This window comes from Mya arenaria, chromosome 17 (assembly GCF_026914265.1).
Source record: "Mya arenaria isolate MELC-2E11 chromosome 17, ASM2691426v1".
NCBI classification, from domain to species: Eukaryota; Metazoa; Mollusca; class Bivalvia; order Myida; family Myidae; genus Mya; species Mya arenaria.
Genome location: NC_069138.1, coordinates 36,803,099 through 36,821,562, shown reverse-complemented (window position 1 = coordinate 36,821,562; position 18,464 = coordinate 36,803,099). Strand labels below are relative to the sequence as shown.

The window sequence follows — 18,464 nt, the reverse complement described above, 5'->3', positions numbered from 1 at the left end:
TTACTTATAAAACGGGTTTGTCATATTGAAAATAATTACATATAAAAATAATTGTATCCACTTTGCAACAGGATGTTTTGCCATTGCCCAAATTGATAATGTAAGAACCGAAATATAAATTATAGAATAACATGTCCGTGTTGGTCGATTTAAGAGGTGTGTTAACAAGGTGAGCGTTTACGATAGAACACTGGTATTATTCTGCATATTTACGTGCGGTTAACGGCTGACGTTTATTTCATACGCATTACCGGGGGCAGTATTTTACCTGTAATACGGAATACAATATTTCAACCATTTTTATAGACATTTTCCAGATGAGACGCACTCGGACTGTTAAACACTGTGCATGCTATGCATATGGTTTCGACCTCATTAAGATGTATAAAACACTATGGAAAATTAAGATGAGAACGAATGACGAAGTTTCCCTTTAAAAAGTTGTATTGCATAACCCGACATGAGAAACGGACAAAAAGTGAACAGGAAACTAAAAGCAAACAACTGCTGTGGAGCTAAACAGCTAGCTTTTCGTTCAATAAATATTTAAGGCTCGCATTTGCGACACGGTTACCCGCTTCCTTTGTATCTGCTCTGATAACAAAAACAATCCGCCTACATAAGCTCACTTGAGCGACTGGTACCCTTAAAGTGACACTCGTATTCAAAATTCATACATACACATGTATAACAAACATAAATTTTGAGTGATAAACCTTTAACTACTTACTAAAAAAATGCATTCATGGAAAATATTAATAATTGATAGCAAGTTTGTAACCGTGTATTGAACAGCTGAAAAACGCAATAACATTAAATGATTACTGAGTGCTAAAATATTTACTGTGATCTACTATCATCTTATAAAGTAGAAATACTGTGTTGTATGCACCTTTCTTTCAAATTAAACTTGTATCCTTCATAAGAACAACTGTTTTCGACATTTGTTCATTCTTTTTGGTATAGTAAAACATTTGTATTAATTGTGGTAAATTTTATTGGGAGTAAGAGTGCATCTTAAACTGAACTCAGGCAACTTATAATTAAAATAGTCTAAGATATGTAACGAATATTTGTGAAGACGAAAGCTATCAGTTATATTTCAAAAAAAAGTCTTTGTGCTAGAGCTAGATATTCTATAGTTTTTTAAAAAATTATCTGGTTGAAATTTATGCCCATTGACTTTATTTTTGAATCGTGTATCACTTCTTATATTGTTCAAAAACATCATAACACTCCATACGGTCTGAAATATGCATGATAACAACATAATCCGTCTGATATATCTCTTACATACTTTGAACATGAGGATACATTTCTAAATCGTTTAATGCACTATTATGTTTACTAGCGGGAAAAGAAACAGTGCATAAATTTGTCTAACATAACGTTAAGCCTTTCGATGGTATCATGTTTTAGACTTTTTGACACAAATAAAACTGTAAGCCAGGGAGGTACTTCCTCAATGCATGTGACAATTTTCAAAATGAGGTCATCCGTTAACATAGGTATATCTTGGTTATTTAAGCAGTGGTAGATTTTGCATCTTCATTTTCTTTATTAAATTAAACATTGTAAAGCATACCATTTTAACATGTCATTTCCCCATTTTCAAAACAAATAGCTTTTGAGATTGTAATCTAACACTTAGTATTTAAAAAAAAGATAAATAATGTCTTACACTGTAACATGAGAACACCCCTAAACTTCACTGCCATGGCATAAAACTGGATGTATAAATTTATCAAACAAATTTGGTCTATAACTAGCAAAAGAAAATACAAATTGAAGAACGTAAGAGTTTATCTTGTATATTGCTTCAAACATTTGTCCATACATATTTTCAAAAATAGTTTTATACGACCCATCTATGGTCTAATACTATACCTTAATTATAAGGTTTATTTACAATTTCATTATATTATTGTTATAAGTAAATATAACAAAACATTACTTAATTTAAAACCTCCTTTATATCCACCTACATATTAAATCACGTACAGTTTAACATACCATTAGCAATGCTATCATGGCCGTTCGTGATCAAAGTTTCTTCCAAATCATTTATGAACAAAAGAGGAATGGCATTCAACGTTTTCTTACAAAACAAATTAAACTAAAGTAGTCTAAAAGTGTCATCTTGGCTAACGATAATTTGTCACTATTTTTTGGTTACTTCTGAATCCTTATTTAATTTACATAAACATATGCTAACATACTTAACTAATTTAATTCTCAACCCTATGTAAATAAGATCATACAATATTGTCCATGAATGTAACCAAACAACAACATTTTAAACTACAGCCAGACGCGGAGAAGCCTAAACTTTAACCATGACCCTGTTTGAAGATAGAAAAGTGAAGGCCAAACAAACACCAAAGAAGTGGCACTGAACGCTACAAGAAAACAAACATCAACAAACGAGACAAACATTATGCCTCATAAACAGATTTTAGCAAACAGGAGACACAAGAGCGCTATAAGAATATAGGCATTACCAAACAAGACCCACATAATGCTTCAAGAAACAGATTTCACCTAACAAAAGACACAGAACGCAACAAGAAAACATACATCACCAAATAAAAGACACATAACGCTTCAAGAACAAACGAATATCAAAATTTAGCCGTTGGTAAATGTTAGGGAAACCGCATTGACTCAAGTGCTTATTCACATTTTACAAACAAAGACAAATACTTTTTATAGACCTATTTCCTCTGTCCACGACCCGTTTCCTTTAGTCTGCCTTTCGGAATACAATTCAACACGGCAGTCGACTCCCGACCCGATTCCATTAGTCTTGCTTTCACCATGAGTTCAGTCTGTCCAAACATAAACGTTATTTGAATGGTGACATAATCGATTGTGTGGTTTAGTTCAATTGTTCCTAAAAACTCGCAGTCTGGTTCTGTAACATAGACGGGGGATCTTTCCGTCGATCGGAATATGCGAACACTTGTGGAAATTGTTCCTCTTTGAGCAAACTTGTACACGAACTCTGTATCATACCTCACCTCGTCGTCGACAGCCGCAAACACTTTGAAACAATCTCGAGCTCGCCAGTCGTTGACTTGTAACTTAAAGAACTTAGACTCTTCTGAATGTATTGAACTGTCAATGCATACACCATACGTGTATCGAAGCACCCTAGATTTGACAGCGAAGGGAAAATGTCCAAACTTAACTGCTCCTTTTAAAACAGCGAGGCCGGCCTCGTGTGGATAATACAACGCCTTCCTTGTATTTCGTTGCCAACACACGTTTGTACGTACTTGCTTTCAGAGAAACCGCCAACCAGCACAATTGTGTGTACGTTTCTCATCGTTCGATATGATAATATCTTCCGAATGTGGTTGATCAGTTTTGTTACTGGGCCTTCAAACCAATTACTCACAATTCGTGTACTAACAAGCATTTTTGTTGGTTTAACCGTTATCTCACCTCTGTACCCAAGCTCTTCTATGCGGTTTTGCAGACTTTTACCAAACGTTTCCTGACTTTTATTTCGGAGAGAGGGTGAAAATTTTATGACAAAGTTTGCAGCTAACTCCCCAGTAAAATTTCTTTTTTTGCCTTCGAACTCGTTTAAAATCTTAAAGTAGTCCTCCATGTTGGTATCTTTGAGGTCGCTAAGAGCTTCTTCTCCAAATATCTCTCCGAGGAATGTAATGTAGTTTTCATCTACATTTATTCCGCCCCAGGGACCACCGCTGGCCTTTTCGATTTCCTTCAAAGAGCCATTGTAATCGTTCATGGACTGATATATCTGCTGTGCCTCCTGAAAAAAAGAATCGTCTTCTATCAAGCAGATTTTGAAAAGTGTAGCCTTTAATAGCTAATGGACATTGAGATATTGTTGCCATGAAACTCATGCCTGTGCGTATGGTAATAGTAATGATGCACAGAAACACTGTGCGATCATTTGATTGACACTTCGGATACTTAAAAGTGTATTACTATAAAAGCAAATATACAATCTCATGATCATTGGAAAATAGGTAGCACCAGTAATTTAATGATGAATCCAAAATGTATTTATGATGAAGAGCGAGGTGGAAAGCCATCGATAACTAAAGCTTATTAGTATCGACCATTGGATCGGAGAAGAAATTTAATGCAAGAAAACCCGAGTGTATTTACGGCAAATAGTTCACATGTCTGTCATCTTTATTTTAAATGATATTTTACCTTCAGGACTCATTTTTTAACAAATCATCTGTATACTTTAGAACTTTTTGCCGTTTAGACATTTTCACCGAAAACAAATAAAAATTAATATATGTACAAATAGGCATAAGGCGATTTAAATAAGTAATCACATTTCAGCAGCAAAAAAAACCCACATGAAAAGCAAAAACATGGAAGTAAAGAAGTAAAAGTTTTTAATAACAACATATGCACGCCGCAAACAACTGTATAAATCATTTTATGTGTTTTCTCTTCATTATTGTAAGATTTAAGCTGATTGGTACTCCAATTAATGAACTATCGTCGATGGATAAGACTGCACAATGCAAAATGAAGAAACCATCACTTGATTTGAAGCGCCTGCATATTTTTGATACACTTGTAAAATAAAACAACATTTATAAAACAAAGTGGACATTCGGAATTCCACTTAACACTTCCACTGTTCCTTTATTTGAACCAAGCGCATACGGATTATCTTATCCTTTCACACAAGGCGAAACCAACTTGTTTTTATGTTTAGCGCAAACCCTCAGTACGAAAACGTTTATAACTTTCATGAAAAACAACAACAAACAAACATTTGAATACAAAATGAGTTCAACTAAGCCTTCAAGTGTGCTGATTATAGGAGTTACACAGAATGCACCATTTTTATATTAAATGCCAAGAATACTATTACAAAGTATGAACCATGTCGGTTACATTAGTTATCTGTAGTCGGAATTATAGTAAAAGGAAATTAAAAATATTCGGTAAGTTCGTTAATCATATAAAATGTTGTTGTTTTTTCGATCAGGAGCCCAAAACCTATTCGTCCGCGGACTCTAAACGTAGAAACGGGCTGATATGGCTCCGTAGTAAATCAATATAATCGCTTATGAATGTTCTTTTTCAGAAACTAAATAATTATTTACTCAATAGCAAGTTAAAAAAGGTGTGAAATGAGATACATAACCTCCAAGGTCGACAACCATGTATTGAGTGCCGGGGCCTGCCAGGGCAATGGTTGAACTGGGACTGTCGGTCTGACACCAGATGGAAGCAACTTCAGGCTCTAGGGCAAGCTGTAAACGTTCGCTTGCGATTCCAGCCTAATGAAAGTAAATAACTAAGAACTAAATAACCCAATGCTGGTCAAAGTACTTTTTAGCAACTTGGCCTCAAGACAACAACAACACAACACGATTTATTCAAGGCAGTACAAAAACACAGTTTACACAGTGAATCGTTTTTTTTAAACTTCTATAAAGAAGTAAAACGTTGCGAGTTTCCGTTGATATCTTGAACAGTTGAATCTGATGTCAAAGTCTAAATAAACAAGAACTATCTTTAAAAAAGATAATCTGCGAAAGCTTTGTAAACATGGTCACTAAGAATGTATAGGAAAGCAGTATGAACTTTACATGTGCATATTGTTTCAATTAAATATCTAAAGAGTTTTTAGAAATGTCAAAAAAGATGATATTTTTAGTTTTAACACGATTTTACTTAATAATATTAAAGCAGAGTTATCATTTTTGCTAAACTTATGCGTGCGTAATAACTCTTAGAAGGTATGAGTCAAGTTTTATTTCGATATTTATATATATAGAATCTTATATAGTTAAAGCAAACTATTTGCACGACTAGGTATCATAGTAAACCAAATCGCATTAACCTGACTTATCAGAATGATGAAAGACATTGAAGTTGTGCCATAAATGATATTTTAGGATTAACAACAGCTAGTTTATATACTTAAAAAATTATTGTCTATAAGTTTTGGGTTCATCAAAAGTAACTTTTCTGAAAAGAAAAGGGATTAATCGTCATATGTAATTAATTGTTAAAATATAACTTATCAGAATGATGTAATAATATAAACAATCCGTAATTATGTCAACAACAAACAGTTATGCTGTTTACGAATCGTACCTACTCGGCCATCTAAGACCCGAAATTTTCATAGTTGAACGAACAGGAACCCATTACAGTTCTAGTTCCTAACTGGTTTGGTTTTTCCAGAGTTATAATAAGGTAGGTCAATCTCAGTGAGAGGCATCGAGGTGATAAACACTATAGCTTTTGGTTTGGGAACTTCCTAAAAATCGGGAATTTCAGAGGCTAATTTTGAAAAGAATAAACAGGGTACTTGTTTTATATAAATAATTTACCAAAGTTTTCCAATTTGAAGCAAACGTCACATAACTTGATACTACGAAAGGCTCTCAGTGGGTAATAAGTCTTTTAACGATAAATAATCGAACATAAAAATCAAATCATGTTTTACAAATAATTTAATAGTTTGCGCTCAAAACAAAAAAAAAGTCATGTGTTTTCACAGAAAGTTATTGCTTAAGGAAAGCAATAAGAAGTCAAATTTTAGAAAATTTCGTTTCAAAACTTCATCTTATTTGTTCCTCACGTATGCTCGCCGGCATAATTAAAAACCATGAAATCGGTTCATTTCCTTTATTTCTCCTGCATTATTCATTAACGCAATATTTGATTGGTCTACAACCAAATTCCTTAATATTTAGGTAAAAACTGAGGTTAAACAGCTATCACCGACAATTTCTTTACGTCATTTAATCCGAATAGGTAAAATTTTGCAACTGTATTTAATATACAAATATCTGAAATTCTTAATACACAAATATCTGAAAACTCTTTTTTAAATGAAAACGTCTATTTATAGTCCTGTGTAATCGTTTTTGTTACAAGGCTATATTCGTTTACCTTTCGTGCTTGATATCATATATACAATGTTTTCCAAAATTTAACGTTTAATAGTGGTCTGCAGATAAACTTTGAGACATTTATCTTTTTGTTACAAGCTCATTTGTTTGATATGGGGTATATGAAGTACGACATCTGCGAACTAAAACTAATACTAATGAATACGCTTACAAAACGTCAACTTAACACGGCTATCGTTTTTGGCTTGGCCTTTGATTTTTGTGCTATTAAACGGAATCACACCATAAGTTTAAATGACATTACAGTAAAATTCGAGTTTCGCTTACTGTGCAACCATACAAACCGTTTCATTGTGTAGAATCATCTTAAATCTTCGGAACAGCGTCCACTCGTTCTGTTTGCCTTCCCCTGCAACAGCTGCATACTTTCTTTCCGCTTCAAAACCAAACGCATTGAATTCTCCCTTTTTATCGCATAGAATGCATGTTGGAGTTTTTAAGGATATAAGTCCCGCTGTCCCAGACTTCCAAAAATTGGTTGTTATATCCATAGGATTATTACGAAATGAAAACGCATATCCACTGTAAGTTGTTCCAAAATCTATTGCTGCAACAACCTGAAATCCGTCTTTTGTCTCTGCCATTTCCCTTCGTATATAATTCACTTCTCACAACAAGTTCGTTTAGTTCAACTCACTTTCTGAATTCAATGATTTGGCAAAAATCCTGGTCAAACGTTTAAAATAATGAGCTTACGTATCTCGCTTTAAAATATGAAACACTGAAATTGATCTGTTTACTTCATTCAGCCTATTCAAATGCCTCTAACAATCTTAAATATCACATTTATATTCATCGACGAGTCCTATTATTAGCAAGTGTGTCAGATAACGCTCAATAATTTATATGGCGAGATTACATGAGAAACGACATATTTAAGTGTTTTATTTGTGCATCATATTGAGAATATTGGAGTATAATTAGGAAATTACTGGTATTGGTTTTCATTGTTTTAGCTATGAGATGAACTACTATTTAATTAGATATTTATTAATAGTTTTATTTGAAAAGCAGAACACGTTTAAACTGGTAACATTATGCATTACTGTAGTATTTGGAGTTGTATGGTTAAACTGTATGAGGCCTTGAATGCGTAACCATATATTTGGAAGAAAGCTTGCATACTTGTTGACACTTAAAGATGCACTCTTACTCCCAGATAAGGTTTACCACATCTAAAAATTCCAAAACGGATAAATAAATGTCAAAAACAATAGTTCTTATGAAGGGTACCGAGTTTAATTTGAAAGAAATGAGCATAAAACACGCTATTTCTACCTTATGAGACTATAGTAGATCAAGGTAAATCTTTTAGCATTCACCAATCATTTAATATTTTTGCACTTTCTGCTAATAAATACAGGGTTACAATCTTGTTATCAGTAATTAATATTTTCCATAAATGCATTATTTAGTAAGTAGTTCAATGTTTATCAGTCAAAATGGATGTTTGTTTTACATGTGTTAGTATTGATTTTGAATAAGAGTGTCACTTTAAAAGGCGTATCTAACTCACACATAATAAATAAGCAGTTCACAGTTAAAATGTATTAGCTAGAAGAAGTTGTATCATTATGTCATTGACTGTTTATTATCCAAACATTATCTAGCATAAACCAAACACAGTATGAAACAGGTACGATTTACTGTGCACCATTGTTTGTTTGTACATAATAACTGACACAAGAATATTTAAACTTTAACTGTTGCTGTTGATTAAACATTTTATTCCATTCGTTGTGGCTAGCCAAGCATAAAATCAAAACATTTACTGAAGGATTTATCCTCTAATTAAATCATATTTTATTCTACCAGAAGCTTTTCAGTCGCATTATTTCGGTATTCAATTAATAATCGGTATATTATAATCAGAATATTTAAAATGCTATAGAGGACCTTTTTTATACTTTAAAACACTCGCCACTTAAAATAAGCACAATCCTTGTTTCCACCTTAAATTTAAACATAAAACTTACACTAACTCCTACGATTCTTTTTTCAAAGGGAACTCATCACGAACTTTTCTAACATATTATGTTACTACTACTAACTTACTTATTTTCCCCTTTTCTTTCTTCTTTAACGTGGTACTGGTCAGCCGGTATATTTGGTATCCCTCGTTTATTAGCGCCGTTCGATCCCGGAATCACTAATATTCAATGTCTTCTGAATAAGGCACATTTCGAATGAAGTTTGTTCTTTAAGTCCTATAAATTTCGTGCTAAGGGAATCAATTGCCTCACTCTCCAATTAATTTGCTGGTTAGAAATGCTCTTACTCCGTTCTGCAGACGTTCATGAAAATCCTGTTGCCACATATTCGCTATCCTACTCCTTTTCTTCTTAAACCTTTGTTGACATAACCGGTTGCCTAAATATCGTCCACTACAAATTTCAGAGCTTCAGTAGAAATAACTACATTTTGTTGCTGACTTACGCAACTTTGACATTTTAGCTTTAACTAAAACATGGCTCAGAACCTTTCGATGCACATGGAGTTTTTTGTCTACATTAAGTCAGATTTCTGTTTTTTGGAAAGACATTGTCTCTAGATAAACGACATTGTATTTGGCTAGAACTGCGCATTAAAAAAGACGCCTTCTACTTGGATTCTTCTTTAGATCTCCTAACTTCAATTCATATGTTCTTGAAATATGAACAGCTCAATTTCATTGGCTGGTATAAAAAACATTCTTAACACAGAAGATTGTAACCTAGACATCGATAAACCTTTAACCCATCCAAAGATTGATTCTGTCTGTCAATAATTTAACTTGATCGAAATCATAAAAGAGACCCAACCTATTTACCGAATCTTCTGAGTCCCTCATTGATCTATTCCTCGTCTAGTTAAAAGATGCGTCCCTCATTGATCTATTCCTCGTCTAGTAATAAGATGCGTCCCTCATTGATCTATTCCTCGTCTAGTAAAAAGATGCGTCCCTCATTGATCTATTCCTCGTCTAGTAAAAAGATGAGTCCGTCATTGATCTATTCCTCGTCTATTAATAAGATGAGTCCCTCATTGATCTATTCCTCGTTTAGTAAAAAGATGCGTCCCTCATTGATCTATTCCTCGTCTAGTAAAAAGATGAGTCCCTCATTGATCTATTCCTCGTCTAGTTAAAAGATGCGTCCCTCATTGATCTATTCCTCGTCTTGTAAAAAGATGAGTCCCTAATTGATCTATTCCTCGTCTAGTTTAAAAGATGAGTCCCTCATTGATCTTTTTCTCGTCTAGTAAAACGATGAGTCCCTCATTGATCTATTCCTCGTCTAGTTAAAAGATGCGTCCCTCATTGATCTATTCCTCGTCTAGTAAAAAGATGAGTCCCTCATTGATCTATTCCTCGTCTAGTTAAAAGATGCGTCCCTCATTGATATATTCCTCGTCTAGTAAAAAGATGAGTCCCTCATTGATCTATTCCTCGTCTAGTAAAAAGATGAGTCCCTCATTGATCTATTCCTCGTCTAGTAAAAATATGAGTCCCTAATTGATCTATTCCTCGTCTTGTAAAAAGATGAGTCCCTCATTGATCTATTCCTCGTCTAGTTAAAAGATGCGTCCCTCATTGATCTATTCCTCGTCTTGTAAAAAGATGAGTCCCTAATTGATCTATTCCTCGTCTAGTAAAAAGATGAGTCCCTCATTGATATATTTCTCGTTTAGTAAAAAGATGAGTCCCTCATTGATCTTTTTCTCGTCTAGTAAAAAGATGAGTCCCTCATTGATCTATTCCTCGTCTAGTTAAAAGATGCGTCCCTCATTGATCTATTCCTCGTCTAGTAAAAAGATGAGTCCCTCATTGATCTATTCCTAGTCTAGTTAAAAGATGCGTCCCTCATTGATCTATTCCTCGTCTAGTAAAAAGATGAGTCCCTCATTGATCTATTCCTCGTCTAGTAAAAAGATGAGTCCCTCATTGATCTATTCCTCGTCTAGTAAAAAGATGAGTCCCTAATTGATCTATTCCTCGTCTAGTAAAAAGATGAGTCCCTCATTGATCTATTCCTCGTCTAGTTAAAAGATGCGTCCCTCATTGATCTATTCCTCGTCTTGTAAAAAGATGAGTCCCTAATTGATCTATTCCTCGTCTAGTAAAAAGATGAGTCCCTCATTGATCTATTTCTCGTCTAGTAAACAGATGAGTCCCTCAAGATATTGTTCTCGGTTGTGGTGACGGGGAACCATTCCTAGAACGGTTTGTCCGCTATCACTGTCCTGTCTATTGCATCCTACGCTTCGATAAAACTGTCGGTTCATGTTTTGGACGAAAATGTTGAAATTTTCTAAAGGTGATTATACAAAATTTAGAAACCTCTCAAATTTTGACTGATAGTCTTGTGTGCACAAATGTATCAACATATATACTGATAATTTCACTAACCACTTCATGACTCTCTGTGAGACCTGCATACCTACTAGGATTCATAAAAGAAGGGCCCCCTTGGTTTCACAACGAAATCAAAACGAAATTGAGTAACAAATCTTGTTCGAACTGTCAAGCAATTATATTAGGAAAGGCTAACTTCAAGATTCAGGGAAAGAACCCTTTCCACTACTTACGTTTGGAAAACCATAAACAACTTTGCTATCCCGACAACATCATCTACGAAACTCCTTCCACGTAACCATGAAGTCAGATACGAAAAAACGAACCTACTAGATAACTACTTCCAATCTCAGACTCTTTTACATTGACCAAACAGGCATCGTTATATTTCCACTGACTCTGATACTCCAAAATCACAGGACTGTGTTAGATCACTTAAAGATGTTATTGGTTTAATTAATAAATCATGGTTCTCAAAACCGGCAAGGCAACTATTAGACTTCAATAAATAACTATAATCTGACGAAAGTAGCATAAAAAATTCTTACTCACTACCTGACCCACTTCTTTCCGGTAAAGTACCAAGTAAGATGAAACTAGCTCATGTCTGTTCGTCTACTTGTTGAGTGTTGAAAGTAAGGTTCTTGAAAGAATTTTGCATAAGTACATGTTCAATTACTTGCGTCAAAACGTCTAACACCATTTAAATCCGATGCACCGCGACTTGTATCTTTGACAAATCTGTATGTTTAAACTGGAATCGAACCACTCAGGAAAAGACGACGTAAACAAACTTTTCCTATTTTAAAAGATGTTCACCCTCTAGCACCAGCATTGCAGCATATATAACTTTACTGATTCCATCCAGAGTTGGCGATATCACAATCTGAAATGCAGCTAACTTACGGAACATCGCATGCAAATCACAATACATGTAGTTATTTTTTGTCATCAACTTTCTCCACATGGAATGCCCCCCCCCCGGACGTTATTCGTTTATCGCCAACTGTGCCTTCTATCAAATACAGATTCAATCAGAATTTTAAACAAGTTCCCAATTTCTACTACGAAGGTGACCGCAAATCTTGTGTCAATCACACGAGAAATCATAATGAACATCTATTCTCAGGCCTATTTGTCAGAGGATACTCCACTTTTTCTTCACCTGCCCATTACATAACGTCCAATGAAATCATCTTATTTGTCAATTATCTACCGTTGGTCAGTTGTCACATCTTTTACCACATCCAGTACTAAATACGTCGTTCTAAACGTTTTTGAGTACTAATAAAAAAAGCATACGTTATCCCAGCCTCGACCTGACGATTCCCGGAATCTCGCTCTCATTCCATTGTCCTTTTTTCCCTCTTTCCTTACTTCTAATTCATTGATTACAGAAAAGGACCTCGTTTTTACATACCAGTGTATACACCATACAACTATCAGATAGTATTTATTTTGAACCACATCTACCATAACACCAGCATGAGCTGCGTATATAACTTACAGAAGCGAGACATAGCATAAACTTCAAGGCATTCTTTCATTTCTGTCTTCACTAATGTTTTGAGCAAAATTTACATGTTTTCTTTCAATTGCACATCCTATTTGGTCTTTGTTAATTTTGAAAGTGCAAAAATTAAGCCGAACTGAATTAATTGAAAATGCTACATCGAAATAAATAATGTTTAATGGAAAAGCTTCTGTAAATGAATCCAGGATTACTTGTTCAAAAATATTTCGACAATTCAGATTTAAGTTATTGTCCTCTTCATTTTTTTCCCGATTACTCAGATACTTGCAAATAGCATATTCAAACATCTTTCATACAATGTACATGGACATCTTCTTTGAAGCAAGAATGCGAACATTTCAATTTAACAGGTTAAAAAAACATTATATGAACAGAGAAAATTGAGAAATCAACAGATGCACGATTTCATAGAAATTTGTCTACATAGAGAAGAACTGTTTTTAATTTTGAACTTACACTTACACTTATTACTTATTATAATAGCTGGTAATAATTAAACTTGCTATAAATAGTTTCGGGTTTGCAACATTACATTAACAAAATGTTTTCAGATACGCATACATGAAGAAAAAATATGCATGATGGTGGTGAGGCTGGTGGTTGCTTTGGATCTCGGAACAACATATAGCGGATATGCTTTCTCCGCAAGTTCCGATCCATTAACGATCGTATCAAACGTATGGAATTCTGGATCAGGACAGCTCATGTCGTCAAAATCACCAACATGCGTACTTCTTCACAACGACATGTTTCATTCCTTTGGATACGACGCAGAAAACAAATACGTTCAGGTTATAGACGACGAAGACAGAAACGACTGGCGTCTATTTAGAAGATTCAAGATGGTCTTGCACAAACAAGCGGTAAATATAAAGCAAAAATACACGTTTAACCGTGGAAAGAAATTTATTTATGTGATAACCGCGAATCTACAAGTACATGTTTAAAGAAAAAATGACTTCGACTTACTTTTAAGCTAAACTTCAACGTTAACTTATACGTGAAGCTTCACATACACTTCTACTTATACATTGTGTTCCGAAACCTCTCGTATATTAAAACTTGTATTCGTAAGTATGTACAAAATAAATATATCCACGGCAGAGATTAACCTCTAAATCAATTAAAGTGTTTTTGTTATGGAGTTTCAAGCAATGACATCACTAATATCAGGTCGAATGTACTTTGTATGTAGTTAAAATGTTTAAAGGTTAAACTATCTTAGACATTGTTTTATTTGAATCAGACATTATCAAGATCAACAACAACAATCGCAGATACCAGAGGGGACTACATGGAAGCCTTCCCGATATTTACTATGGCCTTAGGGTATCTGAAAAAATCGGCACTTGAACATATAAAAAAACAGCGTGGCGAGGTATCAATGGAGAACGTTACATTTGTTATAACTGTTCCGGCGATTTGGGATGACAATGCAAAGCAATTCATGAGGGAAGCGGCGACCGAGGTTCGTTTTCTATGACAAACTTAGGGATATGTTGTTTATCCAGATAAAATGTTTAGTTTACATTTAATAAATACCAATGCATATTTATATTTTAGTATACAGTGTGTACGGATATTTTTGTTTATTTTTTTCCTAACAGGCCGGGATAGACACTTCGAAACTTAAGTTTGCTCTAGAACCAGAGGCTGCATCCATCTGGTGTGAGTCACATAGTGCCGAGGCGAGCATTGCTCTGGCAGGAACTGGGACACGTTATATGGTCGTGGATCTAGGAGGTATGAATGCCTACGCTTGCCGTCAAGTATACATAATTAAGTAATCAATGGCATACCAATTTACAAAATACGCAACAGCCTTTAGATCCAATCTCTTCGAAATAGGCAAATTTCTGGCTCATTGTTTCCATTTAGGAACAACATGACTATTAATGATATTCGATAGATATACTGACGCTGAAAGCTGAAATAAAAATAATTGGTAAAGGGTTATCACATAACAATTATATAGATATTTTCATAATGCAGTATAGAAACAGTTCATGTTTCCATGTGTGATTAAACCCTGTCTCAAGGATTATGAGTGTCCGCTAGGCCTTGATCATGGACTACCGGACTCGTCCCTTTAATTTTGTTTGCATTATTATTATTTCGTATCCAAAGAACAACCCTATGCTGTAATGCAAGAGCCGGCCGGTAAGGCCATGCGGTTTCTAAAACAGTTATCAAATATGGTGGACTAAGGCTTTGTATAATAAGTTTGGTAGAGGATCATCTGGTGATATTGCTGTACATCCGTTTTTGACATGAACATGTTTGTCATGAATCATTCCAAACACGGGTCATCGGTTTCCGACAGGACGAATCTTACCAACTTGTGCTTTAAACATCTTTAGAGAAAACCCCCCAGTTGTATTTAGCGTTTATATTACACATAATTTGACTATGGCATTAGTAAATACCCAGACAATAGATAAATGGCAGTTTCAGAAGAAGAAGAGCATGCTCAACAACACTGTTGATATACAACATGACAGCATTCATACCGTGTAAATACATATACAGATAGAAATAAAAAAGCAAGTCTGCGGAAGTACAATCATACCCAATAAATAACGCATAGTTCTTTCATATGGTTGCATATACATAAACTGCTTATTCAAAAGAGTATTGCACTGCAAAGATTCTCCACAAAAGTAAACATGTACACACAACCGTAAGAACATCTGTTTGTTTGCATACTGATCACTAAAAAATACGTGAAAGTACAATCCAGTGTAGATTTGGTAAATGGTAAATTTGATTGTGTTCTCATAAATTGCTATTTATAAACATCCGAAAAACATTCCTTTAGAAGTGCTTTCTACTCATTCAGTACCAAGGGACCAAAATTCATATGCATTTCAAAGTATGGAATCTCAAAGTGGCCAGTATTATAGAATTTTTTTTATTATCGATGGTGATTTTTTTTAAAGCCCTTTGAGTTAGATAAAGTGTATGGGGATAAATTAATTGATGAAATTAAACATTTCGTTATAAGATACATTTTACATTGCAAGGTAATGAGCCAAAATAGTTCATTGACACGAATATTTCAGGGTAATCGAGTTTATTTGCCTTGTCATGTCGTTGTACGTTTCGCACCGTTTACTCTTTGAGTTCGTCGACATAAACTATTTTAGTCAAGCTCAGTTTTGTAGTGTTTTCTTGCAAAAATGCATGAGAGGCACAATAACCAAATAACGTTTTGTATTACTTAGTATTTAAAATGCTTCAATAACTTTGTATTTATAATCTGCTGATATACATGTAAATCAACACTTCTTTAATAACATTATTATATGCACATTTGAGTGTCCACTTTAAGTTACTACAATTTGTTAATATCCTGGGATTTTCTAATCCCAGCAGACATTTGTACATTGGTAAGAGCCCTTGATAGTTAATTACTACAATAATGATAGTACTTTAGAGTATTGCATACTCGGACAGATAACACCACATTTGAATAGTTATAACATTTATCTCCCAGTAATATGTTCTAATATTAAAAGTAATAAAACATTGAAATTGCAGGAGGGACAGCTGATATTTCAGTTCATGAAAGGAATGAAGACGGAACATTGAGGGAAATACACAGAGCTAGTGGTGGTAATTGGGGTGGAACGAATGTTGATGCCAAGTTCATTGAACTGTTACAAGACTTGTTTGGTAGAGAAATACTGCATGCATGGAAGAGAGATAACCAAGATGATTATATGGAACTCCTAAGAACCTTTGAAGCAGAAAAATTGGCGTTTGGACCAGACCTTGACACCAAACTGACCCTCGAAGTTCCGGAAAGTTTATTTGACAGCACAACTCTTGATCTGACAAGATATGAAGACAAGATTGAAGTAAAACCTTATAAACTTAGATTCGAGACGAAGAATTTCGGAACAATATTCTTTGATGATCTCATAACAAAGATTGTTAACCATTTAAAGAAACTCTTTGAGAAATCAGGACTTGAATTTGTTCAAACAATAGTCTTAGTGGGAGGGTTTGCCGAATGCAGATATTTACAAGTAAAAGTTAAAGCAGAATTTAGTGAAAAAAGATTAATTGTGCCCGACGATCCTGGTATGTCGGTCCTTAAAGGGGCAGTAAAATATGGTCATTTTCCACTGATTGTAACATCCAGAATAATGCGATATACATACGGAATAGAAGCTCGTCGTAAATTTGATGAAAGGATACACAAACATATAAAGCCAGTGTACAACCAGGAGGCAAATTGTCACGTAGTTGAAAAATGCTTTCAAATGTTTGTGCCCGTGGATAAAGAAATAAAGACCGACTCTAAATTTACTCAAACATTTAAGACATTTTATGGCTGTAATGAAACTCATATCAATATATTTCGGTCACCACAAAAAGCTCCTTCGATGGTAACAGACCCTGAGTGTGTTAAAGTAGGCACTGTGAAAATACGGCATTCTAAGGAACCTTTCAAAATATACGTCACATTCATGTTTGGTAAAACCGAGCTGATAGTTAAAGCTAGGATTCAGGAGACTGGCAAAGAGGCGATAGTGAAATTAGACTGTCTTAACGATACGCACTTGTAACTTATATAGGAACAATGTGTAAAGAACAAACTGATTTTCCATCAATTATTGGGTTTATTTTAAGGTACTACTTAATACTGTCAACTTGGATGTCAAACACTGAAAGTTTGAAAAATATTTTAAAAACATGATCATACTTTATAGAGAATATTATTGATTTGAAGTGTTTGAATATTTATTTGGATTATACAGTTAACATTGTACATTATGTTCGCAATAATCGACCAAAGGCGTAATTGTAATATGTGTGTGTGTGTGTGTGTTTCCTTTTCAGTTATGATGTTGAACAAACAAGATTATGTGACGTCTTGTGCCAAAATGAATAATGTTAAGGTTGTTGCGACCACGCAACAGAGAAAGAGAAACTAACAGTGTTCAAAGAAACTTCAAATAAATAATGCTAAGATTTAGATATTTAGAATAAAGAATGATATTTAAAGTTCAAAAGTTTACAAAATATCTTAAATATAAATACAAATGTTCTAGCACTGGTAAAACTTTTATTTTACTATCCTTCCAAGATAAAAGAAGTTGCCCTCGTATACCAAAACAGAATTTCCAGAACATACCATTCAAATCCTCAAGAACTTTCTCTCAAATTCTATAAGAATTCTATTTTTCTACCACTAATATACTTCTAATTCTAGAACATTCTTAACAAAACCTGATTTATGTTTTCTAAAAATGTCATAGGGGAAAACATAATATACTTTAGTATATGAGTCTAAGTCACTATATAATGAAGCTAGGCAACTTAACAATGAAGCAATGTAACACTTCCCCTTCAAGAAACAGTCATATTTATGTAATATGACTTTCTTTTGAAAATACATGTTATCGAAATTAATATGGAGAAAGAGTATGGATATCTGATGTGTGATTAATGGTCAACTTGGTTTCAGTGAGTCGATAAAAAATATTAAATTTTGAAGATGGTCATTCCATGTGTCGGAATGAATGATGACAATCTCCATGTACGCGTAAAAACCAACAAGACCAGATATAACAATATTTAAAGCCGTTGGAGTTCTTGGCGATTTCGTTATCCCAAATGGCATAACCTTGTACTGATTTAAGCCATCATATGT

General features: G+C 34.2%; 2 protein-coding genes across 2 annotated transcripts; one reads left to right on the top strand and one right to left on the bottom strand.

Moving 5' to 3' along the window:
- Positions 1-3,683: 3,683 nt before the first annotated feature.
- On the bottom strand, positions 3,684-7,666 carry LOC128223447 (heat shock 70 kDa protein 12B-like). The gene is made up of 3 exons (XM_052932728.1): positions 7,220-7,666; positions 5,153-5,288; positions 3,684-3,784 (listed from the first exon to the last, which is right to left on the bottom strand). Exons 1-3 carry the CDS (start codon positions 7,517-7,519, stop codon positions 3,684-3,686), a joined length of 537 nt encoding a protein of 178 aa, XP_052788688.1. The 5' UTR covers positions 7,520-7,666.
- Positions 7,667-7,763: 97 nt separating this feature from the next.
- On the top strand, positions 7,764-17,849 carry LOC128224619 (heat shock 70 kDa protein 12A-like). Its single transcript, XM_052934543.1, has 5 exons — positions 7,764-7,869; positions 13,354-13,665; positions 14,049-14,270; positions 14,410-14,545; positions 16,343-17,849. The coding sequence occupies exons 2-5, from the start codon at positions 13,381-13,383 to the stop codon at positions 17,374-17,376; spliced, it is 1,677 nt and encodes a 558-aa protein (XP_052790503.1). The 5' UTR covers positions 7,764-7,869; positions 13,354-13,380; the 3' UTR covers positions 17,377-17,849.
- Positions 17,850-18,464: the final 615 nt, after the last annotated feature.